The following is a 26,353-nucleotide window of genomic DNA, read 5'->3' on the forward strand; positions in this document are numbered from 1 at the left end:
TTTAGTATTTTAAATATTTTATTTCAACAAGAACAACTTATTTATTAAAATAAGAATTTAAAATGTGTATTACACAGTAAAACAAGGTCTAGCACCATAGATCAATTATGTTTTGCATGAATAAAGCATATATCTACACATGTGTAAAGCTTAATAAAAAACGTTTATACAAATAAAATAGTATATTGGAATAAAAAAAATCTATATACAATTACAACCTATTACAAGCTCTCGCCTTGACCTTCATTACTGTAAATCTACTGGCCTTGACCTTCATTACTGAAAATCTAATGGCCTCAAATAAGAACCTTTACTTGTCAGGCCAGAAAATCAACCTTTTTCCTAACTTACAAAAATAAATTATGTGTGAAGAAAAATAAATATTTACAATTACTGACCATAGATGAGCGAACAAAAAAATTGTACAAGAATTAGGATATATATTGATCACAATTGTTAGTCAAAATTTATATATAATTTAATTTCAAAACCATTTCACCCTCGAAATAAAGTTTACTGGTGGTATATATATTTCTTTAGAAAAGATAAACACATGTTATATAAATAAACACTATAAGTAAAGAATTGTTGGCACTAAAAGCCATTTATCGCTATTTTGTGCATTTTTCCTTTGATCTTTTTTTGTGATAATTTTCATATCATGATACTCGCTTGAGATGGAAAATTATCGCTAGAAACTAAGCATGCACGTGGCGTTGCTAACGAAATTGACATGAAATTGACAACGTCGTCATAGGTAAAATAGCGATAAAAAGATTATCATTGTTCATCTCAACTCGATTGCCTTTCTCGCTTTCGTCCCGGCTCAAGCGAGAAAATTAATCTCGTTGAGATGATCACCGATAATCTATAAGTACATGTATTTTATGAAAAATTACATATGATCTAATGGACACTGTGATGTCTTAAAAAATGATCAAGTCCACATGATGCTGTGGTATTGTCTTGAATTAGATCATGTTCGCATTTGTGTTTTCACAGTGTTTTCACAGTGTTTTCAAATTGATTGTCATATTTTCTATAAAAAATACAATTCAACATGAACAGTGTCACTATTCTTCCCATATATATTAGTATATAATACAATGTATCATCTTAACCCTCCTGATAATCAATATCTGTCCTGTCCTTGACCCATTTGCCGTCTGTCAACTTTATATTCTTATTTAAAGTGAATAAATAAAAAAAATACTAAAAAATGTAAACAACCGATAATGCACAAAATTTTCTTACATTTTTTTTTTACATAAATGAGAGAAGCATAAATTAAACTGCATACAATCCTTTCCTTTAATATTGTTGTAATGCCAATCTTGAGTAACAAATTTTCTTTATGTCAACAATTTCTATTATGCTTGAAAGAACTTTTTTTTTGGGGTTTTTTTAAAAACCGATCCTGTCATAATATTTTTTGCAAATATAACAAAAATATTGAGAAAAAAAAAATATGAATTTACAGTACCGTTTTTCATTGAAATAAAAATATTTTAAGCCTTTGATAGTAGTTTATCAAATATATTATAAAATGGATTCCAGATAGTATAATTTTGAGATGCAACCAGTTATCTTAAATATAATAATGTCAGATAATAAAAGACAAACAGTAAAAGTTCAACATGTTAAAGAGTAAAGGTCAAGTTCATCGAAGAAAAAATTCATTAAGAACTGTCTTAGAAAAATGCAATTTACGATTTAATAGGCATGCACCACATAAACATTCAGATATACAAGAAGTGATAAAAAATAATTAAAAAATTTAAACAGTATAGAAATACATTCATTTTATAGCAATAATAATATCTAAGGGAAAGTACATTTTTTGTGACAATTTATATTTTCTATTCCTTTTCCTGGAAAACTAGATTGTTAACTATGTTTAATAGTTTGTTTCTCAACAAGCTAAGTTCCACTAGGTGCAATAACGCAGGTGCAACAACGCTGGTGCAATAACGCTATATTATCCAATCACCTGCATAACAAATGCCAGGTTACCGTACTTGAATATTTTTTCTGTATTTTATCTATCTTTTCCTGCAGTATAAAATTTTACTTTCCTAAGGTATGAAAAGAAAATTCTTTGTAGTATAGCTGGCTCAGAACAGATTGATGTTTTAAATAATGAAACTTAACTCTTCCATTATAAACACCAAATAAATGTTGTTAGATGAATGTCTCAAATCAACCTTGTATTTTTTAGGTACTGTATTAATGTTTTATGTATGAAATTGTATTGTCCTAAAGTCTGTACCATAAACATTCTTTGGTTTCGGATTCCTGCAAGAGCTTTTGGCAAATCTATATCCTGAAAAAAAAAAATTATACAAAATATAAAATTAAGTTGCATATCTTTACCTTTTTTCTTAATAAACTAGAGTCAGAGTATTTTAAAATTATGAACACAATTTCCCTGCAACAACTAATAAATTATTTCATACATCTTTCAGTTAAGCAGATAGTTTTTTGCCATACTATAATTAAGGTAATACATTTTTATCCTTGTAAAATTACCAATTTAATTTAAATTTTATCAACAAATTTATTCAAATTCAAATGTATATCAAACATTCAGCTTTATATACATATCTAAAGACATCAGAGGATTATTTGTGGACCCTCCATACTCCTTTCTATCTCTGCTAACAGATCAACATCCAAGTTTGAAGTATGATTCTTTTTTTTTTAAATACAGTCTACTAGTTAAATGATAATCTTCCTACCATTTCACTGGACATATATGAATTCAATCATTATTTAGAATTATGACTGAAAATGGCTAAACAATTTTTTCTTCATTCTGAAATACATTTTTTTTAATGAGATAGGGGAGATAATCATAACATTTTTTTTATCCAAAATTCTGTTTTAACATATCTCAACATCTTGAGGCAAACTGAAGTAACAAAATGGAAACTATAACTTTTGCAATTTTTCCATTTATAAAGGGGCATTAGTTTAAAACAATTAAAGTGATGCCACCAAAATTCAAACTTGATCTGTGTTTTGCGGAAATAAGCATTGTGTATAAGTTTCGTAACATTTAGTAAAGGCATACTCAAGTTAAAGAACGGAAACTAATTTTTCGGACCAACGTATGAAGACAGAAAAGGGTAAAACTTAATGCCCTTTGCTACAGTGGAGGCATAAAAATTCAAATATTGAATGTAAACTTACATGATTATGTTCTAAGCACCACTTCATAACCTGTGTAAGTATGACCACGCCCGTTCTGCCTACTCCAGCACTACAATGTACCACTATAGGGGATTTCTTACCACTACCCTCCTCACTTTCTGCTAATCTTTGTACTGAGTCAACTTCATCTAAGAATCCTATATTAAAGACAAGAAAATGATATTTTTTTCTAATTATCTCCCCTGAATTTTACCTGTCAGCAAAACACTTGGAGACCAATGCTTATAGGGTATATGTAGCAAATAACAACAGCATTGCTGTATGCAATGTTTTTCTTTTAATGGAATTCAAAGAAAACAAAAAGATACATAACTTCATCAACAGAAAATGCTCATTTCATGGAATATAGGTTGACAGTTTTTGCTTTAAATAGCTGAGATTAGAAAACCTTTAGTTGATAACTTCTACGTCATTTGGTCTCTGGTGAAGATTTGTCTCATAAGCAATCATACTACATCTTTTTATTTTTTAATTTTATTTTTAAATAGAAACCTTATGCATGGACAGTAATTACAATGATATACCCCCTATTCTCAACCTAATAAATGGGATTTGTATTCTATCTTTTGGTGTGTCAGTTACTTTTTGGTTTCTAGTTGATTTTTAGTACTGTGTGACTAGGTATTTTGAATTCATGTCACATCCCATACATCTTCCCCACAAAAACATTTGACCACTAACATGAATAAGTTAAGATAAACATGCAAAATTTGTCTCCCCTTACTTCACTTACCCAGAAATCCATACATATCATCAGGACAACCATGATCTGGCCAATCAGTGTACTGTAAATGCCATATCTGCCTTTCCTTTTTAGAATTAGTATGGACCACAGAAATTCTGTTTGTGATATAACACAAGGAATCATTGCAAAACAACAGGGTCACCTCAAACTGAAAAAAATAAAACAGCTTTGTTTTCAAATATTATTGAAACCTTTTCATGTACAATGTATTTATTTTAAAACCAATCCTTTAAAGTCATTTTAATTTGTTTTGTTAGATTGTAAATGTTTAATGCAATATTAAACTTTAGAAAGAAATCAGATTGACTGAGCAAACCAACCATGCCAAATTAAATAGTTGAAAAAGTAAAGAACATCAGCAGTGGTTCAGACTAATCATGTCATAATTATAGTATTTGTCAGTCCAATATACCCTGGATAATGAATAATATTCACAATGTTGGTGTGACCAAATTTCGAGAAAAAAAATGACTATAAAGCATAACCTATTAATTTTGTATACATGTCTATTGTGGAGAGTTGTCTCATTGGCAATCATACCACATCTTCTTATTTTTATATAACCTTAAAATTTTTAACTGTAAATAATATTTTATATCAAATCAGTATTAAATGTCATAACTTACAGGTCCAAATGTAATTGTATGCTCTGGTCCAACCTCTTGTGGCCAGTAAGGAAAACATTTCTGTCTCCCCATCTCCTGCAAAAAAGTTAATAGACTATAGTTATAACGACCAGGCTGTTCAAGAATTGAATGCATTTAGGAGAAGGGTTTTTTTTGTTTTTTTTTATCATCACCAAATTTATATTACATAATTCTATTTTACTTACACAATTTTACCAAATTTGATTGAAAATGCAACCATCCACAATTAATCTACATGAGTGTCTCTCATCAACCCCAACAATGAATTTAGAAAAACCCTTATGAAAATTGGTCTAAAGTATTATTTGTAGAATATGTAATCATAATATGAAATTTTAAAATATTATTGATTAGGTCAGCTCAACCTGTGTCCATAAATGGAACAAATCACAAGAGATAAAATTGAGACTTATAAAGGAGTTTGCTGGAAAATTTTATTTACAGCGCTAAGACATACATATTCTGCACATGCAATTTTTTTAAGAAGTATAATTCATATAAAAAGGTTTAAAAATAAATTCTCCACTGTATAAATGTGAAAATAAATCAGCTTACCACTAAATCTGTCAGCATGGCTATTACATCAACTTCTTGTTCCCAAATCAGCTGCCAGAAATCTATACATGTGTTCGGAAGTGGTGCTTGTGTGGCTATATACCACCAGACACGATCACCAACTGAAAGCTGAAACATAACACAAATTTGTTATTACTAGTGCGGAACTTCATGCAATGATATATGAAACAGAAATAACATGGTCAAAACAACTGAAGTCAGCAAATTTTTCAAACATGAGTTGAACTGTCTTTGACTGCTACATTGGACAGAAAAAGTTATTAACTGACCTCTGATTGGTAAATTAAACATAACTTTATATAGTGTTATTAAAATTAGCTGTTAGAAATTGATAGCAATTATTATAAATTACAGAATGTATCTCCCTCATGCAAAGCTCTGATTCCTTTCACGGATTTGGCTATACTTTTTGGACCTTTTGGATTATAGCTCTTCATCTTTTATATAAGCTTTGGATTTCAAATATTTTGGCCACGAGCATCACTGAAGAGACGTGTATTGTCGAAATGCGCATCTGGTGCATTCATAAGACTTGTTGTTTTGCTTGTTTTATCCATATTATGCATAACAAATAAGAAGGATATAAATTTCAGCATGAAAAATGTAATCCATTCTCTGTAAGAAAAAATACTATTGTTTTCACTATCATATCATCACTTTTTATGAAATTTTTCCTTTGATCTTACTGACTGACAATTTCCTTTCTCAGCAGAGTAGAGTGATATGAAAAATTATCGCTACAAACTAAGGATGCAAGTGCAGTTGTCAATGTTTACATGTTTTACCTTTATATGAGAACCATTTACATATCCAGAGTGATTGTCTTTCCTTGGAGCAAGTTTTACTCGGGATGCATCATAAGGTAGAACATCTTTGAACCGATTTCTTGGCCCATTTTCTGGAAGTTTGGCCACAGAACAATCATTGTTTGGATTTTTCTTAGGAATTTCCTCAAATTCTTTAAAAACTAAATTTTCAGATAATTTTGTTTCCAAAAGTTTTCTCTGTAAAAAAACAGAATTCATTAACATTTAAATGGCATTTCCACATTAAACAAGACTACAAATGAAGTTAATATATTTAACCACAATTTAAATGTTCTATATATACAGAGACGTGCAAAAAGTATTCGGTCACAATGGCGTCATGTTTACATTTCAAAACGAAAGTTGTAAAGTTCATGCTTGCACTGTAAATAAATCAACCAATGAAATACAACAAAAATAAAAACTTACCTCTAATACTTTGTTAAGTGTCCTTTTAGCCTGATTACATTTAATATCCTTTTCGGAATCGACTTGTATAAGCACTGAATATAGGCAGGGGAAATACTGACCCAAATACGGTGGATTTCTTGGAATAATTCATTTTTAGATTTAATCATCCCAGTACGTGTTTGAAGTTTTCTTTTTACATGTAACCAAACGTTTTCGATTATATTTAAGTCGGGGGACTGTGCAGGCCAGCTCATACCGGTTATTCTGTTCCGAGCTACAAACTCTTGGGTAGACCGTGCACGATGGACAGGGGCGTTGTCATCCTGGAATAAATAATTTCCTCCCGGAAAATGCCGAGCTATCACTGGCCACAAATGTTCATCAAGTATTTCTTGATATTTGACAGCATTAATATTGCCTTCTACAGGAGTAAGTGTACCGACGCCATTCCAGCAAATACAACCCCAAATCATGACTTGATATTTAGTTTGTGAAGTCCGCGGTTGCACAAGGTCCGGTCTCCACCCCTCGTCTCTTTTTCGCCATATGTACACACGTTCATCATGTCCAATCATGATTTTACTTTCATCAGAGAAAATAACCTTTTTCCAGTTGTTATTAACCGTCCATCTCCTTTTTTCTCTGCACCATGCAAGTCTTTTTTTCCGATTGACTTCCCGGATCACGATTTTTTTCTTATTTACACACCTGTGATACCCATGTTTATGTAAATGGTGCTGGATGGTACGTTTAGACACGGGAACACAATTTTCCTCATTAAACTTGTTTGTTATGTCACATAAAGAGCTCCTCCGACTTGTCTTTACAATGCGTTCAAGCTTGCGGTAGTCGCGTGGTTTTACAAACAATGGTCGGCCACTTCTGGGTTTATTCACCACAGAACCCGTGTCTAAAAATTTTGGAACATTGTCAATAACTGTTGACTTGGGAATTCTAAGTATGTCAGCGATTTTTCGTCGAGAAAATCCATTCTGGAACATTTCCATAATCATGTTTTTGACATCTGTTGACAGTTCCTGACCTTTTCTACCCATCTTTGTTATTTTACTTGTTTTAATGAAACTACAATGGCAGACGACAACAAACGTCACATGACGGTAGCCCATGTGATGCACAACGCTAAAAGACTAGTACAGTAATACTCAGTGACGTGATTGACGTGGGGCAAGGCCATTTAAAAGTCGGTCACCTGTACAAACGTAAACACGACGCCATTGTGACCGAATACTTTTTGCACGTCTCTGTATATACTTGATTGCAGATTTTGGAAAACAATAAAATAAAAAATTCACAAAAATAAAATTTTTGCTCAATCTCTCTAAATTGCTACCAATTATAGGAAAATAATTTTATACAGTGTAAATTTAATTTATTACTTATAACACTAAACCCGAACTTTTCGGGGAAAAAGAGATTCAATAATTTATGAGAATATTTAAAATAAATCTACTGTAGATACATTGATTTTCGTGTGTACTAATTTCATGGATTACAGAACATTTGCATTTTCATGGATACTTAAAGAAGCTGGCTTGGCATGTCTTTGAATTTTGGTCAGATTTTTCTGAATCCTCTGGTTTTATCCATTTTAATAAAATTGAGAATGGAAATGGGGAATGTGCCAAAGAGACAACAACCCGACCATAGAGCAGACAACAGCAGAAGGTCACCAACAGGTCTTTAATGCAACGAGAAATTCTCGCACCCAGAGGCGTCCTTCAGCTGACTTAATAAATTTTGCCCAGTGACTCCCATTTTTATTTTTATAATTCTTTTAAATATATAATGATAAGCTGTCTGATAAAAACTTATAGAATTTTTATTATTTTTTAATAGTTTTTGAGGACTTAAACTTGTCAATGATAAAGCTATGAAAAGTCGAGAGAGAACATTTTCCAAAATTTCAATGGCACATATATCAAAAACAAGCACGGTGACCTATATTTTTTTTTTTTATCTCTTTGTATTCCTTTATTAATTCCCTATCAGTATAAACTAGTGTTTTGAAGAGTTAATTACTTTGAAACTGGGAAGCGAACTCCCTTAATTTTGGAGTTTTGCCTAGGTGTACATACATGCTTAAAGAAATTTTATATTTGTTGACCATTTAATTTCATGGTTCACCTGTACCTATGAAATCCACGAAAATAAGTGTCCAAGGAATAATTATAAATGGACAGTATTAAATGTAAATATTACATTTCACAGTACTTTGTTGAGAAGTTTTAAATTATTTATTATGGCTTTTTTTAAATATTGCTTTATATTTTTTACTAAATACATGTAAGTAAACAAACCCTTTCATCCTTTGGTGCTCTACTTTCATCATTCATCAAAGCTAGAACCATTGGTCTTGACATTGACAAACCATTCATGGCAGCCATCTTTAATGGTCCCATTCTCAACTTAATAGTACCATCCTATATAAACAATACAAATTATTCATTTTATACAGATTATACAAAAACACTTTATTGATTACCTAAGTATGACAGTGCCAGACCCACTTAAAATACAATATATATAAACAGCTCAAATGGAGCAGGAACTGCTAACCCTTATGAAGCACTCACAGTTTCAATGAGGTTTTATTGACATTTTAATTTGGTGTTTTGTTCTTTGTGAAAGTCATGCTTTCAATTGAACACTTATGATTTTTTATTTTTTTTTCAAAGACTTCCTCTATTAATTTTTTTTTTGGTAATGTGAACACTCAATTATTTCATTTTCAATAAAAAATAAAATCTGACATCAATCTTTGGCCATTGGTTAACTTGTACATAATCCACTTTGATCAGATCTGTATGTATTTTTCACAATTATATAAATGTGAACTAACAATTAAGTTTTTCTTAACACATATGTATATGACATAGATATAGGAAAGATGTGGTGTGAGTGCCAATGAGACAACTCTCCATCCAAATAAAAAGTAAACCATTATAGTCAATGTACAGCCTTCAACACGGAGCCTTGGCTCACACCAAACAACAAGCTATAAAGGGCCCCAAAATTACTAGTGTAAAACCATGACATACACATTTCATTCATAGAATAACTTTTTATATAAATAAGGCTGTTAGTTTTCTCGTTTGAATTGTTTAACATTGTCTTATCAGGGCCTTTTATAGCTGACTATGCAGTATGGGCTTTGCTCATTGTTGAAAGCCGTACGGTGACCTATAGTTGTTAATGTCTGTGTCATTTTGGTCTCTTGTGGACAGTTGTCTCATTGTAAATCATACCACATCTTCTTTTTTTATATTTACCTTGTACAATTTTTGAGAGACTAAACATCATCAAATAAACAATAACTTACCTGATCAGAATCAGAATCTGTGTCTCTTTCAGCTTCCTGATCTGGTTCCAGCTGTGTGCTATCACTTTTAACCAGAGCATCAACTGGATTCTCTAATCCTAATGCTTTCTCTGCTGTAACTTCAGGTATAACAGATTTATCAGAGGAACCAGTTGCAGAGTTGTCAGCAGAACTCAATGAATTAGGATTAAACTGACCAGACCTATTAGCAATCATTAAACGACGGAAACTCTCTCTCCGTACAACAACCTCTTTAGATGTAGAAGGAGGAGGTGCTTTGTTAGGGGCCACATATTTTATTTGGATGGGTGTGTCCTCGGCAGGTTTATTATGAGCATCTTCTATTTCACTGTCCGTCTCCTTCACATGAAATGTTGTTTCTGAATACTCACTAGAAGTGTCATCTGTTTCCACATGACTGATTATTATCGGAGGTGGATTGGTAATCGGTTCACTTGATGGATTTTTTTCTTCCCCATTCTCTGTAGGAAAGTCATGATCTCTGACCTCTTCAATAGATTCTGCATCAGGGGGAGGTAATCCCATATTTTTGCGAGAAATAAGATCGGGACTATCACTAACATTAGTTCTGATTGTCTGAACTGCCAGATCTGGTGTACTACTACTTGTCCTGGGATATGGGGGTGGGGGTTTATATTGAAAAGGTAAAGGGTCATGGAATATATTTTCTGTAGGATATTCCTGTGGAAGTCCCGTAAGTTCTGGAGAACTGTATGTGGGCTGTATTATAAGATTACTAGTTCGTTCTCTATATTGCATGTAATTCTGTTTTTCCTCTTGAAACACATTTGCATATAATGTATTATTGTTGTAGTTGTGTATCGTCTCACTATTTACATAATCACTTTCTTGCCGACTATAATTAGAAACATCAGACCCAATGTCAGGGTGACTGTACGTTATATTTTCCTGAGGGGCAGAATACATTTGTGAGTTAGATATATTTCCTTTCTGTTGTTGAACGCGGTGTCTCATGACTTGATCATAACTAGGACTTGGCCTATAAGCTGGTAACATTGCCTGTCGTGGATCAGGCTGTGTGGGACTGTTCTGAGATTCTGCACTATTGTATTTACGGCTGCCAGTCTCTAAACTTTGCTGTGATTGTCTGAAAAAATCCTCTGCTGATGTCGTTGTTGATTGGGACAATTCTGTAAAAAAATAATAATGAGAATTTTTGAAGCCTTTAATATGCCAAAGTATAACCTGAATTATTCACTAATCGGTTGCTACTAAATGTCTAGCAGAAAATATAACATACATATTCAGGACAAAAATAAAACATATTTTATATCCTGAAATGTTTCTAAATGACAGGCTGAAGTTTTGTTTAATACATATTCAGTATTCTTATGCAACATTGTTTGTAACATTCATTTGATTGGATAAAATTACCAATTTCATGGCTTCAATTCGCAATTAATGCTATGAAAATGTACGCGCCAGCACAGACAACGTATGACAGATTTTAAATGAATGATTTGATGTTTGTTTTGTGTTATTTTTATTAGAATGCCAACAACAATATTGTGTTTTAAGGCATCAATTGGTGATTTGATGGTCGCAAAAACCCATTTACTGTCTCCACTTACATGTGGTCATTAAACTTAATTTGCCACCATCAAATCATCACTGATGCCATATGAGCTTAAATACAATAGTTATCTCTTTAAGTCACAAGGTAAAAGTTAGCTTGAAATATGTTACCCTTCTCAGGTAAATTATATCATATTTCATGCAAACCAACTTTAGCTCTTACTCTAAATGTAGCATGCTTGGCAGAGAAGCAGTGATTAACTATTTGAAAATTTTATCCAATCATGACATTTAGCACTAAAGGCAAGCATGGTATGTATACTGTAAGACCACTGAGTGACTTGCCTAACATTTTTGAATCATATAGCTTTAAGATTCAAAACATTTCATAAATTGTTGACAAAAATCTTCTTCCTTAAACTTATGCATGTAAACTGCTTAAAGGGATAATTCGCGATTTTTCACTTTTCATCTTATTATGTTCATAATACCATAAAAAACATATTCACCAAGTTTTATTTTGATATGAAAAGTAATAAAGAAGAAAATTGGGAATTACTAATTTTATTTCTTCAAAACTGCCTGACTTATGTGACGTAGTTTAAGTCTTTTGCATGCCGGGAGTGAAATTAATCTCATTTAAGTCTAGTTTGTTAACCATCTTATAACGCTATTTAAAGCGCATCGACGACTTTTGGTGTAGCTATTAACCAACGAAAAGTAAGTGATAGCCATGCAACTTTTAAAATTAGATTGTAAGATTTATGTGTGGATTTTTTTATACAAATTTTAGTAATTAAAGTAAATAATACAATAGATCATTTTTATGATTTTTTTTCTACAAATACTTTAAACAAACATATGAAACTGACATGATCGATAGTGTATTAAAAATACATGTTTTTGCTTCATTCCAGCAAACATTTTCACTTGCTTGCACTGTGGAAATAAAATGTGTATTAATTTGTGACACTTAGTGAATGTTGAATGCGTATTAAAAATCAAGGTAATTAAAAGATTAGCATTATGTAATTTTAATCTTTTGATCTTCATTCAGTGACATCTAGGCGTCACGGTTTACCATTTCAGGTGTGAACAATATTTCGTATGAATGATATACGGGAGTCAGTTATAGTTTTAGACACAGAAATGTAAGAAAAGAATCAAGATTAATTTATGGGAGTAATAAGGTCGCACAATAACTGAATAGCTGTTGTATATTTTTATATATTTTGCATAAGCTCACTTTTAAATGAATTATGACTTCTGATTACTTTTGTAACAATAAAATACTGAATTATTTTAATTGAATAAATTTATAAATAAAAATAGCCTTCTAAACAAGAGCGTATGAACTAAAAATTGTACTATTTTTAAATTAGAATCGGCAACCTTTTATATTTCAAACAAATCATTAACAATTACAATTATATAAATAAGTCCATCCAAAGCGATCTTTATTTACCTATTTAGGAATTAATGTTCTCATCAAAATATTTTAAATCTCACAACACATGAATACTTCAGCTATTTAAAAAAAAAAGATGTTTTAAAAAATTGACAGGAAATTTAAGGATCTTCTTGGAATGGAATAGATATTCTTTTCAAGTGTGAAAAACGTCAACCAAATTTATTTATAATCGGGAACGTCCTTATTCAAATAGTCTTCGTCTCACAACGTATACATGTAATACTATAGCTATTTGACCAACGATGTTTCAAAACAAAAGACAACGAATTTAATGTCATCTTTCCCTATTTTTGAATTTAATTATAAGTCTGTTCAACTGGCAAGAATACCCCTAAAGCGGACAAGCAGTTTATTCTTTAAATTGCTGTCATTGCATATCAAGAAAGAAAATAAATCCCGAAATTGATTTGAAACTTTAATACTCAATAGTTTTCCTAGAAAATATTCACATCCCTTGGGGAGTATAAGTGTACGTCCAGTTGCATATATATTACATGAATGTCGGAATAATTGTGATGATGACGAATTTCTTCCTTTATTCGAGAACAATCTAATTGATATATAAATCTGTGATTTTACTATGTTCATAACTTCGATGAACCAAAGCAAGTTATATATCGACCTGTATTTAAATCAAATTGGTTCCCTCCTTCTTCTTCTTCTTTTGGTATACAATAGTCTATCGAATTCGTTGATTACATATACTGTTGGCATACGTGGACTAGTCTATTTACAGAACTTTTACCCCAATTTACACAAAATGTATGTTTCTTTCTTATGTTCAATGTATATACATGTATATATTTTAAATTGCGCTATATTTCCGTAACTTTCTATCCAGGCGTATAAACGAATCGTCGACAAGTGCGTACATTTTTTTAAATCAATATTTCTGGTATGTTCCAATCTGTCCTTTACTATTGACAACGAGTATACATTACATTTTCACAAATTAACCCCTTGGAAAAAATATGTAAATAGATTTTTATTTCTTCAAATCTTTTTTTTTTTTTGCAATTATTTATATTTTTATAAACAATATTCTTTACACCAGAAATGTTATTTATAAACAAGCGTATGAGTTATAAGTAATGACTAGTATATTATATCACTTTCGACACGCAAGACAGAGATGTATATTATACACCTGATAGTTCAAAATGGAAAGTTTTAAGTAATCGGCCATGTACACTGATCAATACCTACAGGAGTGAAACGATGCATGAACTTGCAAGCCCGACAGGAAATCGATTGAATACCTGGACTTGTCACCTCACACCCCTCACAATACCTTGGGGAGTAATACCTTTAGCCATGCTGGTGATCAGATGAGGGAAGATCCAAATTTATTTGAATAAAGTTTATTACTTTATAGAATTATGAACGAATAAGATTTTCGAAAACAATTTTCACGGAACACTTATTTATGATTTGAACTTTGACTTATTAACTAATTCAAATATTACAGTTTAAAAATAACAGACTATGGTTATTTAAAAAAATTAAAACATTTTCCGTATCAAGTTAGTTAGTCAGATAAAACAACCGTACGTACGATTGACAAGATATCGACACGCAATTACGACTACATCGGTTACTGTAATTTTGGTCCTTTGTGGTTTATAGACATATCGTAATTTTTAATCCGTGAAGATGATAAAATGGCGGAACGTAGAGAATTGATACTCAAAATTTAAAATCGATGGCGATCTCTTATCTAGCGGAATAAAACTAAAATATCTATAAATTTGAGCATTTTTATACAGAATGGACATAATATCAATTTTTTATTTTTTTGCGAAGTTTCCCTTTAAAACATCATTATCATATTACTTTAAAACTGCTCCAGTCCACCCTCTGACAGCTAGCTTACCTTGATCAAATCTTTGGTCCTGTGATTGATAAGAAAGCTGTGAATAGGTTAATGAAGTCTGTGATTGGGTCTGCAATGAAAATGTCATATTTTTTCAAACAATATTGAGAAAATTGGTCTAACATGAGTAAGTAAAATAGCTTTGTCCTTTGAGTAATCATAATATCAGATTTGTAAGTAACATATTAATTTAACTAAGTCAAACATAGTGATTAAATTAAAACATTTATTTCTTCTCCAATCATTCCTATTTTCTTTAATGATTGTATAATAAACAAGTGAATCTGTGAGTTACTGCTCATTTATGATACCCGGGCCACTTAAAGTTTACAGTAAGCAGCAAGTTGTTGAGTGATTAATCTGAAAAAAGCATCACATGGTATAGCTGACATATATAAACCCTGAAACCAAATGTCAGAAATCTTTGTATTGTATTTACTGAAAAAAATGTGACGAAAATGTTCAACTTGGCTATCATGTGTAAGAGATAAGTGTTTGGTAAAAAGGAAGTTGTTGAGTGATGAATCTGAAAACCCATCACACAGTATAGCCGACTTACATAAACCCTGAAACCAAATTTTAGAAATCCTCATGATGTAGTTCCTGATAAAGATGGGACAGACGGACTGACCATTGGACTGAATATTGGATGAACTGATGGACATTCAGATAGAGGTAAAACAGTTTACCCCCACTTTTTTACAGCAGGGAATACAGAAATGATGTATGATGGTTTATGAGACAACAGTGGTGTAGTGGTTAGTGCATCAGACTACTAACACAAAGGTTCCTGGTTTGATTCCCATTCGGGAAGAAAATTTCAGGAACTCAATTTTCGGCTCTCCCTTGACACCATTTGCGAGTATGGTCTTGAGGAAAGGATGATAGTCCGTTGGAAGGGGACGATAAATGGCTGACCCGTGTTAAGAGAGAGCCATATCTCTTGGACGTTAAAGACACCCTTGTAGATTTCGAAAAAGAGTAGGCTAATGTCGCTACAAGGCAGCATTCGCACCCGCAAAGTGGAAAGGGATTAATATAAGTTGCAAAACTTGTTTCCCAATCTACTATAAATAAATATGTTTAAACTAATGAGACAACTATGAGTTATCAAACTGTCATAGAATTAAAAGTGTCAGTTTTAATATTCCTCTTAAATCAAGGGAAAAGTAAACAAAATACAGTCAAATAATATACTATCAATAATTAATAAAACACAAATCTTACCAGAGGGTCCATTGGAGGTAAATCTCTGAAAAAGATAAAACCGAATACTAAAATGGGACATAATTTATAATTATGATCACTGAAAAACTGGATGAAATTTTTGAATCTTGACTTAAAAAATCTCAAATATGAAAACTACAATGTTTATGTACTATTTATTAAAACAAGAATAAAAGAATGTTCTTTATTGAAAAATATCCATTTCCCACATTACCTACCTTTGTTTTACATAAACACATCGGTTTTATACATTATATAAAGTATCATAAACCATATTGGGTTATTTCCCCCTTTTTAAATGTTAAATATTTTTAAAAATCTTTTATAGTTGACATTTAATTTAATATAGTTTTCAACTGGTTCTACAAATTTTGTCATTTCCATTTATTTAATCTCCTTTGAAACTAAAAATCAAAAGTAAGTCTGAGGGTAACTTTGTGGATAGTGTAACAGGTTCAAAATCTAGTGCTAAAAAGATTTTTTTTAAAACACTTAGATACATCATATTGATTCAACTTTCTTAGAATCCTATTTGTCAAAAATCAAGTGCTTATAAGATTGAAAAAACTATATAAAAAAATATATATATATATATATAATGAGATTAACCATGTTTTTCTAACTTTAAAGGGATTTGATTTTATACTATGTAAGCATCTTATTTAATAACCTGACAATAAAACTACTACAAAATTAGATAAATGTAACAATGACATATGAGTGTTAACATTCCCCATGGATATAAATGAATTAAAAATGTTGCTGTTTAATATGGTTCAATTTGTTTGTATCTGACATCACCAAACCTATCTGTTTAGCATATGCATCGCAATTCAAATATTAATATCTTTTCCTATAAAAATTTAAGATTCAGATTTAACAAGAATGCAAATGTTGAAATGTCTTGTACATTTGATTTATGATAAGTCTTTATGATGAGGATCTATTAAGTCTCACAATTTGAAAATCTCATACCATGCAAAACAAACATCTATTTTACTTATTACCTCCCATTGAGTTGAAAAATAATATTGGAGAAAACAGTATCAGAAAGAATATACATGGAAGAAATATAAAAGTAGAAATTTGTTATAAACATTATGTAGCAGTTATAAGTAAATTCACGATTCAATAACATGTATGAAGATTAATGTAGATGTTAGACTGATAAATCAGAGATATATAAACATGTTTATAATATGTACTTGAAAGACTCAAGTCTTTTGAAAAAAGGCAATATCATTTTCTTTAGAATAGAGCTACAGAAAGTTGTATTTAAAATGCTGTTGAAAGGATACAGACAAATTAAAATGTAGGTTTCTTTGGAAATAAACACAAAGCTAAGTAATTTTTGGAAGGGTGAAAGTGTAAGGGTGCAAGTATAGTTTCCTTGAACTAACTTAATAAACCTAAACTTCTTGAATACTGGCCTTGGATTTTTACTTACACAAACATTTTCTATAAAAATTTTATAAGATTTTACCAACATTGAAAAGACTTAGTGACAAATATAATTCCCTTATAATCTTAATTTTATTCTAGCTCTGACTTTTCAGATAATAAACTATAAAATAGAAGCTGTCCCTTCATACTGAGTGAAAAAAATAATTTAAAAAACACAAAAAAAAATAATTTAAAACACAAAAAAAAATATTCTTGTCTATGGTACCTTTTTCTTTTATAAAAAAAATATTCATTGATTACAATCCCCCACCATTTAAAAAACTAAGTGTTGGAATTCTAGTGTTCCTTAGTAAAGGAGATCTTAATACTAGTATGTATATAAAGCCAGATGATGATATAGATGTTAGTCTTGTCACCTGTTGAATCATGCGTGAAATATGCTTACGATATATACATGTTGCTCGTCTCAGGAAATTCATTCAAATCTACAACACTTGAACTACAATCATAAACCATACACAAGCAGTGAATAGGTGTTTTGAAAACTCAGCAAATAATTAACGGGGAAAAAATAATTTTGTTGTTCAATTTTGAAGTAAAATTGTTGTAATTGTAGTTTGTAAGTTGTGTTCAAATCAAAATCATTGTTATAATAATACTTTTTTGACAAAAAATAGACTTTCATTATAGGTTGATAATTTTATAATAAAAGCCTATCACAAGCTGATATTTATTTCAAAAATAAATTTGCAAATTTGTGCATTTTATTTAAAATACTTTTTCCTTGATACACATCCGCCCTATTTTTTTTTTTAATCAATTTCACTTGTTTAAAAGGAGGCTGTATAAAGAGGATATACCAAATACAAAAATTGCACGCAAAAACAAAAGCTGAAAAAAATAAGCTGTGAATAGAAGATATTGTTATTACTTGCAAAATAAAAAAAAAAAATACTAGCCATGGACCAGGTTTCAATTTTTGACATTGTTGATTGTAAACACTCAAAAATGTAGATTTTTTAACATAAACATAGGAACTTTTGCAATAAAATAACAATCTGTATTGAACGTGTTACATTTGCATGTGTTTTTTATTTATTTATTTTTTGCTAATTTTAATAACATTCATTCATTCTATTCACTCAATTAATGTGTAGTGAAAAAAATATTTCTTTCTTGCAAATGAAGATTTTTTTTAGTGCAAATGCATGTCTCCAATTGAAAATTCAGGTGGGATGAGCTAAAGCCAATCAAAATGTGGGAGGAGCTAAAGCCAACCAAAATATGGGAGGAGCTAAAGCCAATCAAAACGTGGGAGGAGCTAAAGTCAATCAAACTTCTATTACCTTGGTGTTGTTTTATTCATCCTGTAAAACTTTTGTTGCAATAGACCAAATCTTCTCACATATTTTGCTGTATCACTATCTTCCTGTAAAAAGTTGAAGGTAAAAAAAATCTTAGTATTTCTTCCATTCAAATTTGAAAGTACATATATTTCTTTGGGTTCTGTTATCTTGGTAAGGGGTTTCCCTTACATGGTACTTTTCACCGGTTATGTTTTTGTGTGAGTGGTTTCAATTGAGTGTATACATGGGATCTGTATAAGCCTGTTCAATAAAAATGACATTTGTTACAAAGGTTAAAGGAAGTGTTGTAAGTATACTGAAAACCAACTTATTTTCAAGTGATTTATTTTCGTGACTTTAGTGAGTATAAATTGTTGCAAACTTGTAAAACTTGGATCTTTCCTTATAATTCTACATCAGGTTATTTGAAAATCGTGAAATTCAATCGCCCTCAAATGGACGTCACATGAAAGGACTTAACTAGAAATTAAGTATCAGCAAAAATAAGTTGGTTTACAGTATTCAAGTTGTTTTGCGTTGGCTTTCTCGCCCTCCCCCTTTTTCTAGCAGTATCTTTGTATGCTTGATACATATGTGTTTGGAATGATATAACATGTTGACTTGAATACATGTATATGATCTTAATTGTTTTGTTGATTTGTTAAATTATATAAAATTGATGTGATCTTTGTAACAATCGAGGGTCACTGATGAGTCTTTTGTAGACGAAACGTGCGTCTGGCGTATATACTAAATTTAGTTCTGGTATCTATGATGAGTTTATTCACACAACCCATTTTCTTATTTGTTGTTTTAATTTTAGTTAGACTAGAAAATATTCATTTTAGTACAAATGAAATGAAATATAAAATAACAAGAATGTGTCCCCAGTACACGGATGCTCCACTCACACTATCATTTTCTATGTTCAGTGGACCATGAAATTGGGACCAAATCTCTTATTTGGCATTAAAATTAGAAAGATATATCATAAGGATCATGTGTACTAAGTTTCAAGTTGATCGGACTTCAGCTTCAATGAGTTTAAAACTATCATTTTTTCCTTTACTGTCGGTACTTATTATACTAAGATAAGTATCCTATGAATTAACTCTAAATTATATAACACAAAATCTAGATAAGAATAATAACATTACCATATGATACTGAGATGAACTTTTGGATGTGTCTATTTCTAATGTTTTCTTACTCTGGTTTAGACGAGCTATTTCATTCCACCTGAAATAGTAAACAGAATTACTATAATCAAATAATGTAAGAATGATAAAACTTATGTGGAGAAACAGCATTGAGACAGCAACCAGACTTCACAATCAAAGTGCTTGTGAGCACTTAAGGTTTTCATTTAGGTATGTGAACTTAAAATTGTATTTAGCAGTGAATCACATTATATATTTGGAATTGGAGTTATCTTCCTTTGTTTTACATATTTTTACATCTGACTGCAGATAGATGGAAAACTTCATGGAAATTAACTTGTATGGTAATAGAGACCTCCTTGGTGGTCTTGTGGTAGTCTGTTTGCCTGGAGTGCTGGAGGTTGTGGTAGTCTGTTTGCCTGGAGTGCTGGAGGTTGTGGTTTTGTGGTAGTCTGTTTGCCTGGAGTGCTGGAGGTTGTGGTAGTCTGTTTGCCTGGAGTGCTGGAGGTTGTGGTAGTCTGTTTGCCTGGAGTGCTGGAGGTTGTGGTAGTCTGTTTGCCTGGAGTGCTGGAGGTTGTGGTTTTGTGGTAGTCTGTTTGCCTGGAGTGCTGGAGGTTGTGGTAGTCTGTTTGCCTGGAGTGCTGGAGGTTGTGGTAGTCTGTTTGCCTGGAGTGCTGGAGGTTGTGGTAGTCTGTTTGCCTGGAGTGCTGGAGGTTGTGGTAGTCTGTTTGCCTGGAGTGCTGGAGGTTGTGGTAGTCTGTTTGCCTGGAGTGCTGGAGGTTGTGGTAGTCTGTTTGCCTGGAGTGCTGGAGGTTGTGGTAGTCTGTTTGCCTGGAGTGCTGGAGGTTGTGGTAGTCTGTTTGCCTGGAGTGCTGGAGGTTGTGGTAGTCTGTTTGCCTGGAGTGCTGGAGGTTGTGGTTTTGTGGTAGTCTGTTTGCCTGGAGTGCTGGAGGTTGTGGTAGTCTGTTTGCCTGGAGTGCTGGAGGTTGTGGTAGTCTGTTTGCCTGGAGTGCTGGAGGTTGTGGTTTTGTGGTAGTCTGTTTGCCTGGAGTGCTGGAGGTTGTGGTAGTCTGTTTGCCTGGAGTGCTGGAGGTTGTGGTAGTCTGTTTGCCTGGAGTGCTGGAGGTTGTGGTAGTCTGTTTGCCTGGAGTGCTGGAGGTTGTGGTTTTGTGGTAGTCTGTTTGCCTGGAGTGCTGGAGGTTGTGGTTTTGTGGTAGTCTGTTTGCCTGGAGTGCTGGAGGTTGTGGTAGTCTGTTTGCCTGGAGTGCTGGAGGTTGTGGTAGTCTGTTTGTCTGGAGTGCTGGAGGTTGTGGTAGTCTGTTTGCCTGGAGTGCTGGAGGTTGTGGTAGTCTGTTTGTCTGGAGTGCTGGAGGTTGTGGGTTTGAACACAGACCGTGTCAAACCAAAGACTTTAAAATTAATATTTGCTGCTTTTTAACTCAACATGCAGCAGTAAAGAGTAAGAGCAAAGGCTAATCATGATAATATGTCCAGGTAAAATGACATGTCCTCATGCAGACTGTGAACTAGTACATTAAATCATGCAGACTGTGAACTAGCACATTAAATTATGCAGACTGTGAACTAGCACATTAAATCATGCATACTGTGAACTATCACATCAAATCATGCAGACTGTGAACTAGCACATTAAATCATGCAGACTGTGAACTATCACATCAAATCATGCAGACTGTGAACTAGCACATTAAATCATGAAGACTGTGAACCAGCACATTAAAGTTCCAGCTTAGTGTATAGTAGTGCGGTGACTGAAGGCAGATTTTTCTGACTTTAATCTCCCCACCGAACACACACCTATATAATATATCATTGGAAAGAGGAAACCTTGTACTACAACAATATGCCTGTCGTCAGGACTTGATATGGTCACATTTTTTTTAAATTGAGGTCAAAGGTCATATGTAAAAATCTGTGAAAATTTGGGAAGGTTTCAATTTTGACATTTTTTTCTATTTCTAAACTCTTCCTAAATACAAACGATACTGTTTTGGCTTAAGTAATGTTTGTTATTATACATATACCTTAATTATTAAGATTTTGTTATCAAAAAAGTTCCGAAAACGACGTTTTATAAACAAAACTTTAAAAATCAAGTTTTCAACCTACAAAAAGTTTAGAGCACCTTAACCTTATAAAAAATTTCAATTTCAGGTAAACATCAAGTGTCATGCAGGACAATACCTTAAAATTATTTTTTAAACTATCATATTGGGTGAGGTATCAAAGCAAAGAAATAGAACACTACAGTCAAATATGACCTCAAATTGAATTTACAGATACTTCAGGCTTTTTTAAAGACTACTCGTTGCTTTTGTTTTTTTTTCTCACATTTATTACTGCTTCCATAGTATTATCTGTTGATGTGTATTTTACTCTGAGTGATATCTATTACATTATAGGTTTTGTACATATACCCCCCTTTTTTTCCTTGCAACGTACCACAAACTTCAAAAGTATTCCATACAAAAAAAGAAGATGTGATATGATTGCAAATAAGACTACTCTCAAAATGAGACCAACTGAGACATAAATTAACAATTACAGGTCCCGTGCGGGCTTCAACAATGAGTAAAATTCATACTGCAAAGTCTTCAATTCCCGAAATGAAAAATGTCAAACAAACGATAAATCTAACGGCCAGATTAATGTACAAAAAAAATAAGAAAGAAACAAATATAGTATATAGAAACAAGCGACAATCACTACATTATAGTCTTGTGACTTGAGACAGACATATACATAATGTGGCGGGGTTTAACTTTTTCAAAGGCGCGCAAACCCTCCCCTAACCTGGGACAGTGTGTACCAGTGCAACAAGCTATATTTAAAATCCAGCGTTATCTCCATCATCTTCATTTTCATCAACCGTCACAAGCCATGTTATACTATTTCTACAAATGAAAGGTTCTGCTCAAAGCAAACACGTTATTTTGAGCGCACAGATTTTTCTTTACAAGTACAGACAAGGTATTGTTGGAAGTCCGAAGACATTTGTTCCTAAAACAATACCAGTTTCAAACCATCCCTATCAATTCATTCAAGATTTAACGGCGATCTAAAAGGGGGTTTAGGAAGGTGTGATGATATCCATATGCTTGTCTACAAAGATGCTTGGGAAACGTATTTAAAAAACATTTACCAGGGATGCGCCGGAAAGTAAACATCAGTACGTTGATGGTTTTCTGTAACAAAAGAAGAAGAAGAAGAGACGTACACACTATCTTGAATTCGCTCAATTTCATGGTCGGCAACACTTATTAGATAGCATCACACTTTACTTTAAGAAGCACACAATCCATTGGCATTCAATGTTTAAACAAGGTGTTTTGAACCAAACTTATGTTACATTTGTGAAGCCAATTCTAAATGAAAAGGAGTAAAAATAAATTTGGCCACATAAACGATTGACTCAACAATTGCCAAGCATTTACGCAATTCCTCATAAACTTGGCTGTCTGCAGTATCATCGAGTAACCATAAAATGAATTGCAATAAATACGAAGGCATTGACTGAATTGATGAAGGAAGAGACAATTCATCCGAAGTTAGGTATTCTTCTGTGGAAATTTGTAGAGTTTCTATATCTTTTCTAAATATACTTGCAGCGGAATGAAATGTCTGTCCGTTATTTGTGTTTAATACAGTTGACATTGATATTTTGAGGTCAGTTTTCAATTGACTAGAAGTTGATATGGCATCTCAAATAGTTATGTTGCTACTAAATATTATGTTAGATTTGCCTTGAACTTGTTGAAGTTGTTTGACAACCGAGTTTATATAGAAATCAATGAGTTTAGACTGCATTTTACAAGTAGAATATTTTAGATTAGAATCAGTAGGAAGAGAAGATCTATATTTATCAAGTAACGATGTCATGAGGAATGTTTTTTTCCCCATTGAATCGTTGTCAATAACCCAAATAAAATTAGTAAAAGCAGTATCGTGATCTGAGATTTCTGCTTCCACGGGTTTGGAGTTGTTTTTTTGTTTTTTTTTCGTTTTTAGCAAATACTTTGTAATGCAACCAGAATGACAGAGTGATTGAAGTTCAAAAGATGGACGAGAAACTATTTCAACTTTAACTTTATCTGACACGGATAAAACTTCTTAATACGCTCATCTGATTCAAACTTGCGTAGTTTTTGATCTTTTAAAATATACAGGCGCTCCAGTTGAACGACTGCATTCTAGAACGCGTACAAACACCCAAAACTGAGGGACAACATTCCGATAATTGTATGTCGTCATTAAAAATCAGATTAGAAGCTTCCTCGCTCTAAAAGAGGGAACAATTATGTTTACTTATGTAACTTTTGTAGCATGAACGATGATAAACAGCCTGCACGGAGTTCTTCAAATTCACAGCTATCGCATGAAAAACCTTGATGTTCACCTCATCCAATCTTTTATTCAATGCAGATACAAAAGTCGACTTCCCTATACTGGTAAATTGACTCAAAATTTCAGTCGAGTTTTTTTTTTTGCATAAAATGTAACGACGTTTGTCTTTTCTTTGGACTCAAAGGAGCAAGTTTCAACGGACTTGACATGTCACGGAATATTAACTGAAACTATCCGTCAATTATTTTGATTTTTACAATAAGACTTTTCTTAATAGTATATTTGATGTTTTATAACAAAAACATAGAATATAAACATATACAAACAAGGTATGTGTCATATATAAGTACACTTCAAATGAAAATATTTGTATATACTAGCGAAAAAGGTAGTAATTTCATATATCAAATTATTGACTAATACACAAAATGTGACGGAAGGCAAGTGTTAAAGTTCCGTGTTGAAATTAATTTTTTTTATTCCATTCTTTTTCCATTGATTTCTTCCATTTGTTTTCATATTAAGGTTCCGAAGTTTTTATCAGTTATTAGTTTTATGAAATACTATATGCTTAAAATATTATGGGATAATTTCAATCACTACTATAAAGAAGAAACTGAAGTTTGTATCTGAATTTTCAATTAAAATTACCTCAATTTTAAACAGTCCAAACTTAGCAAATTTTATAGATAAGAAGAAATAAAATACTAAATAGAGTATTTTGACATATGAAAATAGCTTCAGAAAAAACTATTTCAATTAAATGTAAGCAAACATACACAATTTTTTATTTTGAAAAAGGGGGGTTGAAACTCTCCAATATACTACTAGTCATTAAAACGACTTTTTAGAAAAATGTGACCATACGAAATTCTGACGACAGGGCAAAAAATAAAGAAGACATATTTGTCTTTAAGTTAAGACCATTTTTAGCCGTGTGTTATTTGGGGAGATTAAACTCGCGATCTAGACGACTTTTTACACTTCTGTCACCACACTATAGGTCTAGTACAAAACAAGGTAAATATTCACATTACATTATTAAATATGACCTCGTCCTGAATCATCATGTGCATGGGCTTTTCTCATTGTTGAAGGCCGTATTGTGACCTATAGTTGTTAATGTCTGTTTCATTTTTGTCTTTTGTGGATAGTTGTCTCATTGGCAATCATACCACATCTTCTTTTTTATATATTAATTTGCCACTGGAAGTTAAGCAGCTATGCTTCATCAGCAAAGGTGGGAGATCTTTTTATAAAACAAATCACTGATAAATAGTAACAATACATCTTTTTCATATAACCAACTTTTGACTCCGCGTTCTACAATTATTGGACAGGTTACCTGCTATTTGGTAGAACATCCTGGTACTTGGTCAATTACAAGCAACCAAAAGAGGTAAAATAAAATATATGATCTGTTCAATTTTGGGGGATGTTTTTAGATGATTAAGTCATGCATAGAAAGAATTTAAACTGTTAACCTTCCCTCAAAATTGTAACAATTAAAATCTTGATTTCACTTATTTACATAGCTCTTGCTTGACAGAGTACCAGGATGTCATACCAAACGGAAGGAAGCCTGTCGAAAAAATATAAATTCAGAAGTCAAAAGTCAGTAATATGAAAATGGACTATTTATAGTGAATCATACCTGAAAAATACTGTAGCCTCTCCATGGAGATAACGAGCAAACATTCCCTGATAAAATGTTCCTAGATAAAGTTCTCTCCCTTTTTCATCCTGCAAAAAATACAGCAAAACATAGTATAGATAGTTTATTGTCATTTGACTTGCAGTTTGTGCATTTGTGATTTTCTCTGAAGAGTTTTGTTAGACATTTTCTTACTTTTTCATAGCAATTTCTTATAGAAATTCAATAAATAAAAGACCATGCTACAGTGGATTTATTTGACTCCAGTTAGGTACAAGGTTACACCTTAAAATTGCCTCAGGTAACTTGAGTTAACTTTTAAGCAAGTGGTTTATACAACAACAATCAACATAACAAATTTAAAAACATTTTTTAAAGGTCACATGAGGCATCAGGTAGCAAGGTTGCCTGCCAACAGTTTGTAGGTCAGATTTGACCATGTTCAACTTATAACTTCAACAGTTAAAATGCTGAATGTAAAACAGATTATGGATTGAAGAATAAACTTGTTGTCAGTTCCGGATTGCAGAATACATAAGAAAATCTGCAATAAATTCA

The 26,353-nt window shown here is 32.1% G+C and overlaps 1 protein-coding gene across 2 annotated transcripts in view; it reads right to left on the reverse strand.

The window, feature by feature from the left end:
- Positions 1-26,353, reverse strand: part of LOC143069591 (tyrosine-protein phosphatase non-receptor type 14-like) — a 34,230-nt gene continuing 7,877 nt past the window's right edge. Inside the window, exons 7-20 of one of the 2 annotated variants that reach the window (XM_076244303.1) lie at positions 25,796-25,884; positions 19,774-19,855; positions 18,617-18,699; positions 17,716-17,769; positions 15,867-15,891; positions 14,640-14,709; positions 9,739-10,910; positions 8,717-8,839; positions 5,967-6,185; positions 5,161-5,289; positions 4,585-4,659; positions 3,947-4,106; positions 3,193-3,350; positions 1-2,323 (exon numbers count right to left, since the gene is read on the reverse strand). In XM_076244303.1, coding sequence (XP_076100418.1) covers positions 2,195-2,323; positions 3,193-3,350; positions 3,947-4,106; positions 4,585-4,659; positions 5,161-5,289; positions 5,967-6,185; positions 8,717-8,839; positions 9,739-10,910; positions 14,640-14,709; positions 15,867-15,891; positions 17,716-17,769; positions 18,617-18,699; positions 19,774-19,855; positions 25,796-25,884 — 2,568 coding nt within the window. In that variant the 3' untranslated portion in view covers positions 1-2,194. The remainder of the gene's footprint in view (positions 2,324-3,192; positions 3,351-3,946; positions 4,107-4,584; positions 4,660-5,160; positions 5,290-5,966; positions 6,186-8,716; positions 8,840-9,738; positions 10,911-14,639; positions 14,710-15,866; positions 15,892-17,715; positions 17,770-18,616; positions 18,700-19,773; positions 19,856-25,795; positions 25,885-26,353) is intronic. The other variant, XM_076244305.1, reaches the window with a different exon arrangement.

Source organism: Mytilus galloprovincialis, chromosome 3, assembly GCF_965363235.1.
Source record: "Mytilus galloprovincialis chromosome 3, xbMytGall1.hap1.1, whole genome shotgun sequence".
NCBI lineage: Eukaryota > Metazoa > Mollusca > Bivalvia > Mytilida > Mytilidae > Mytilus > Mytilus galloprovincialis.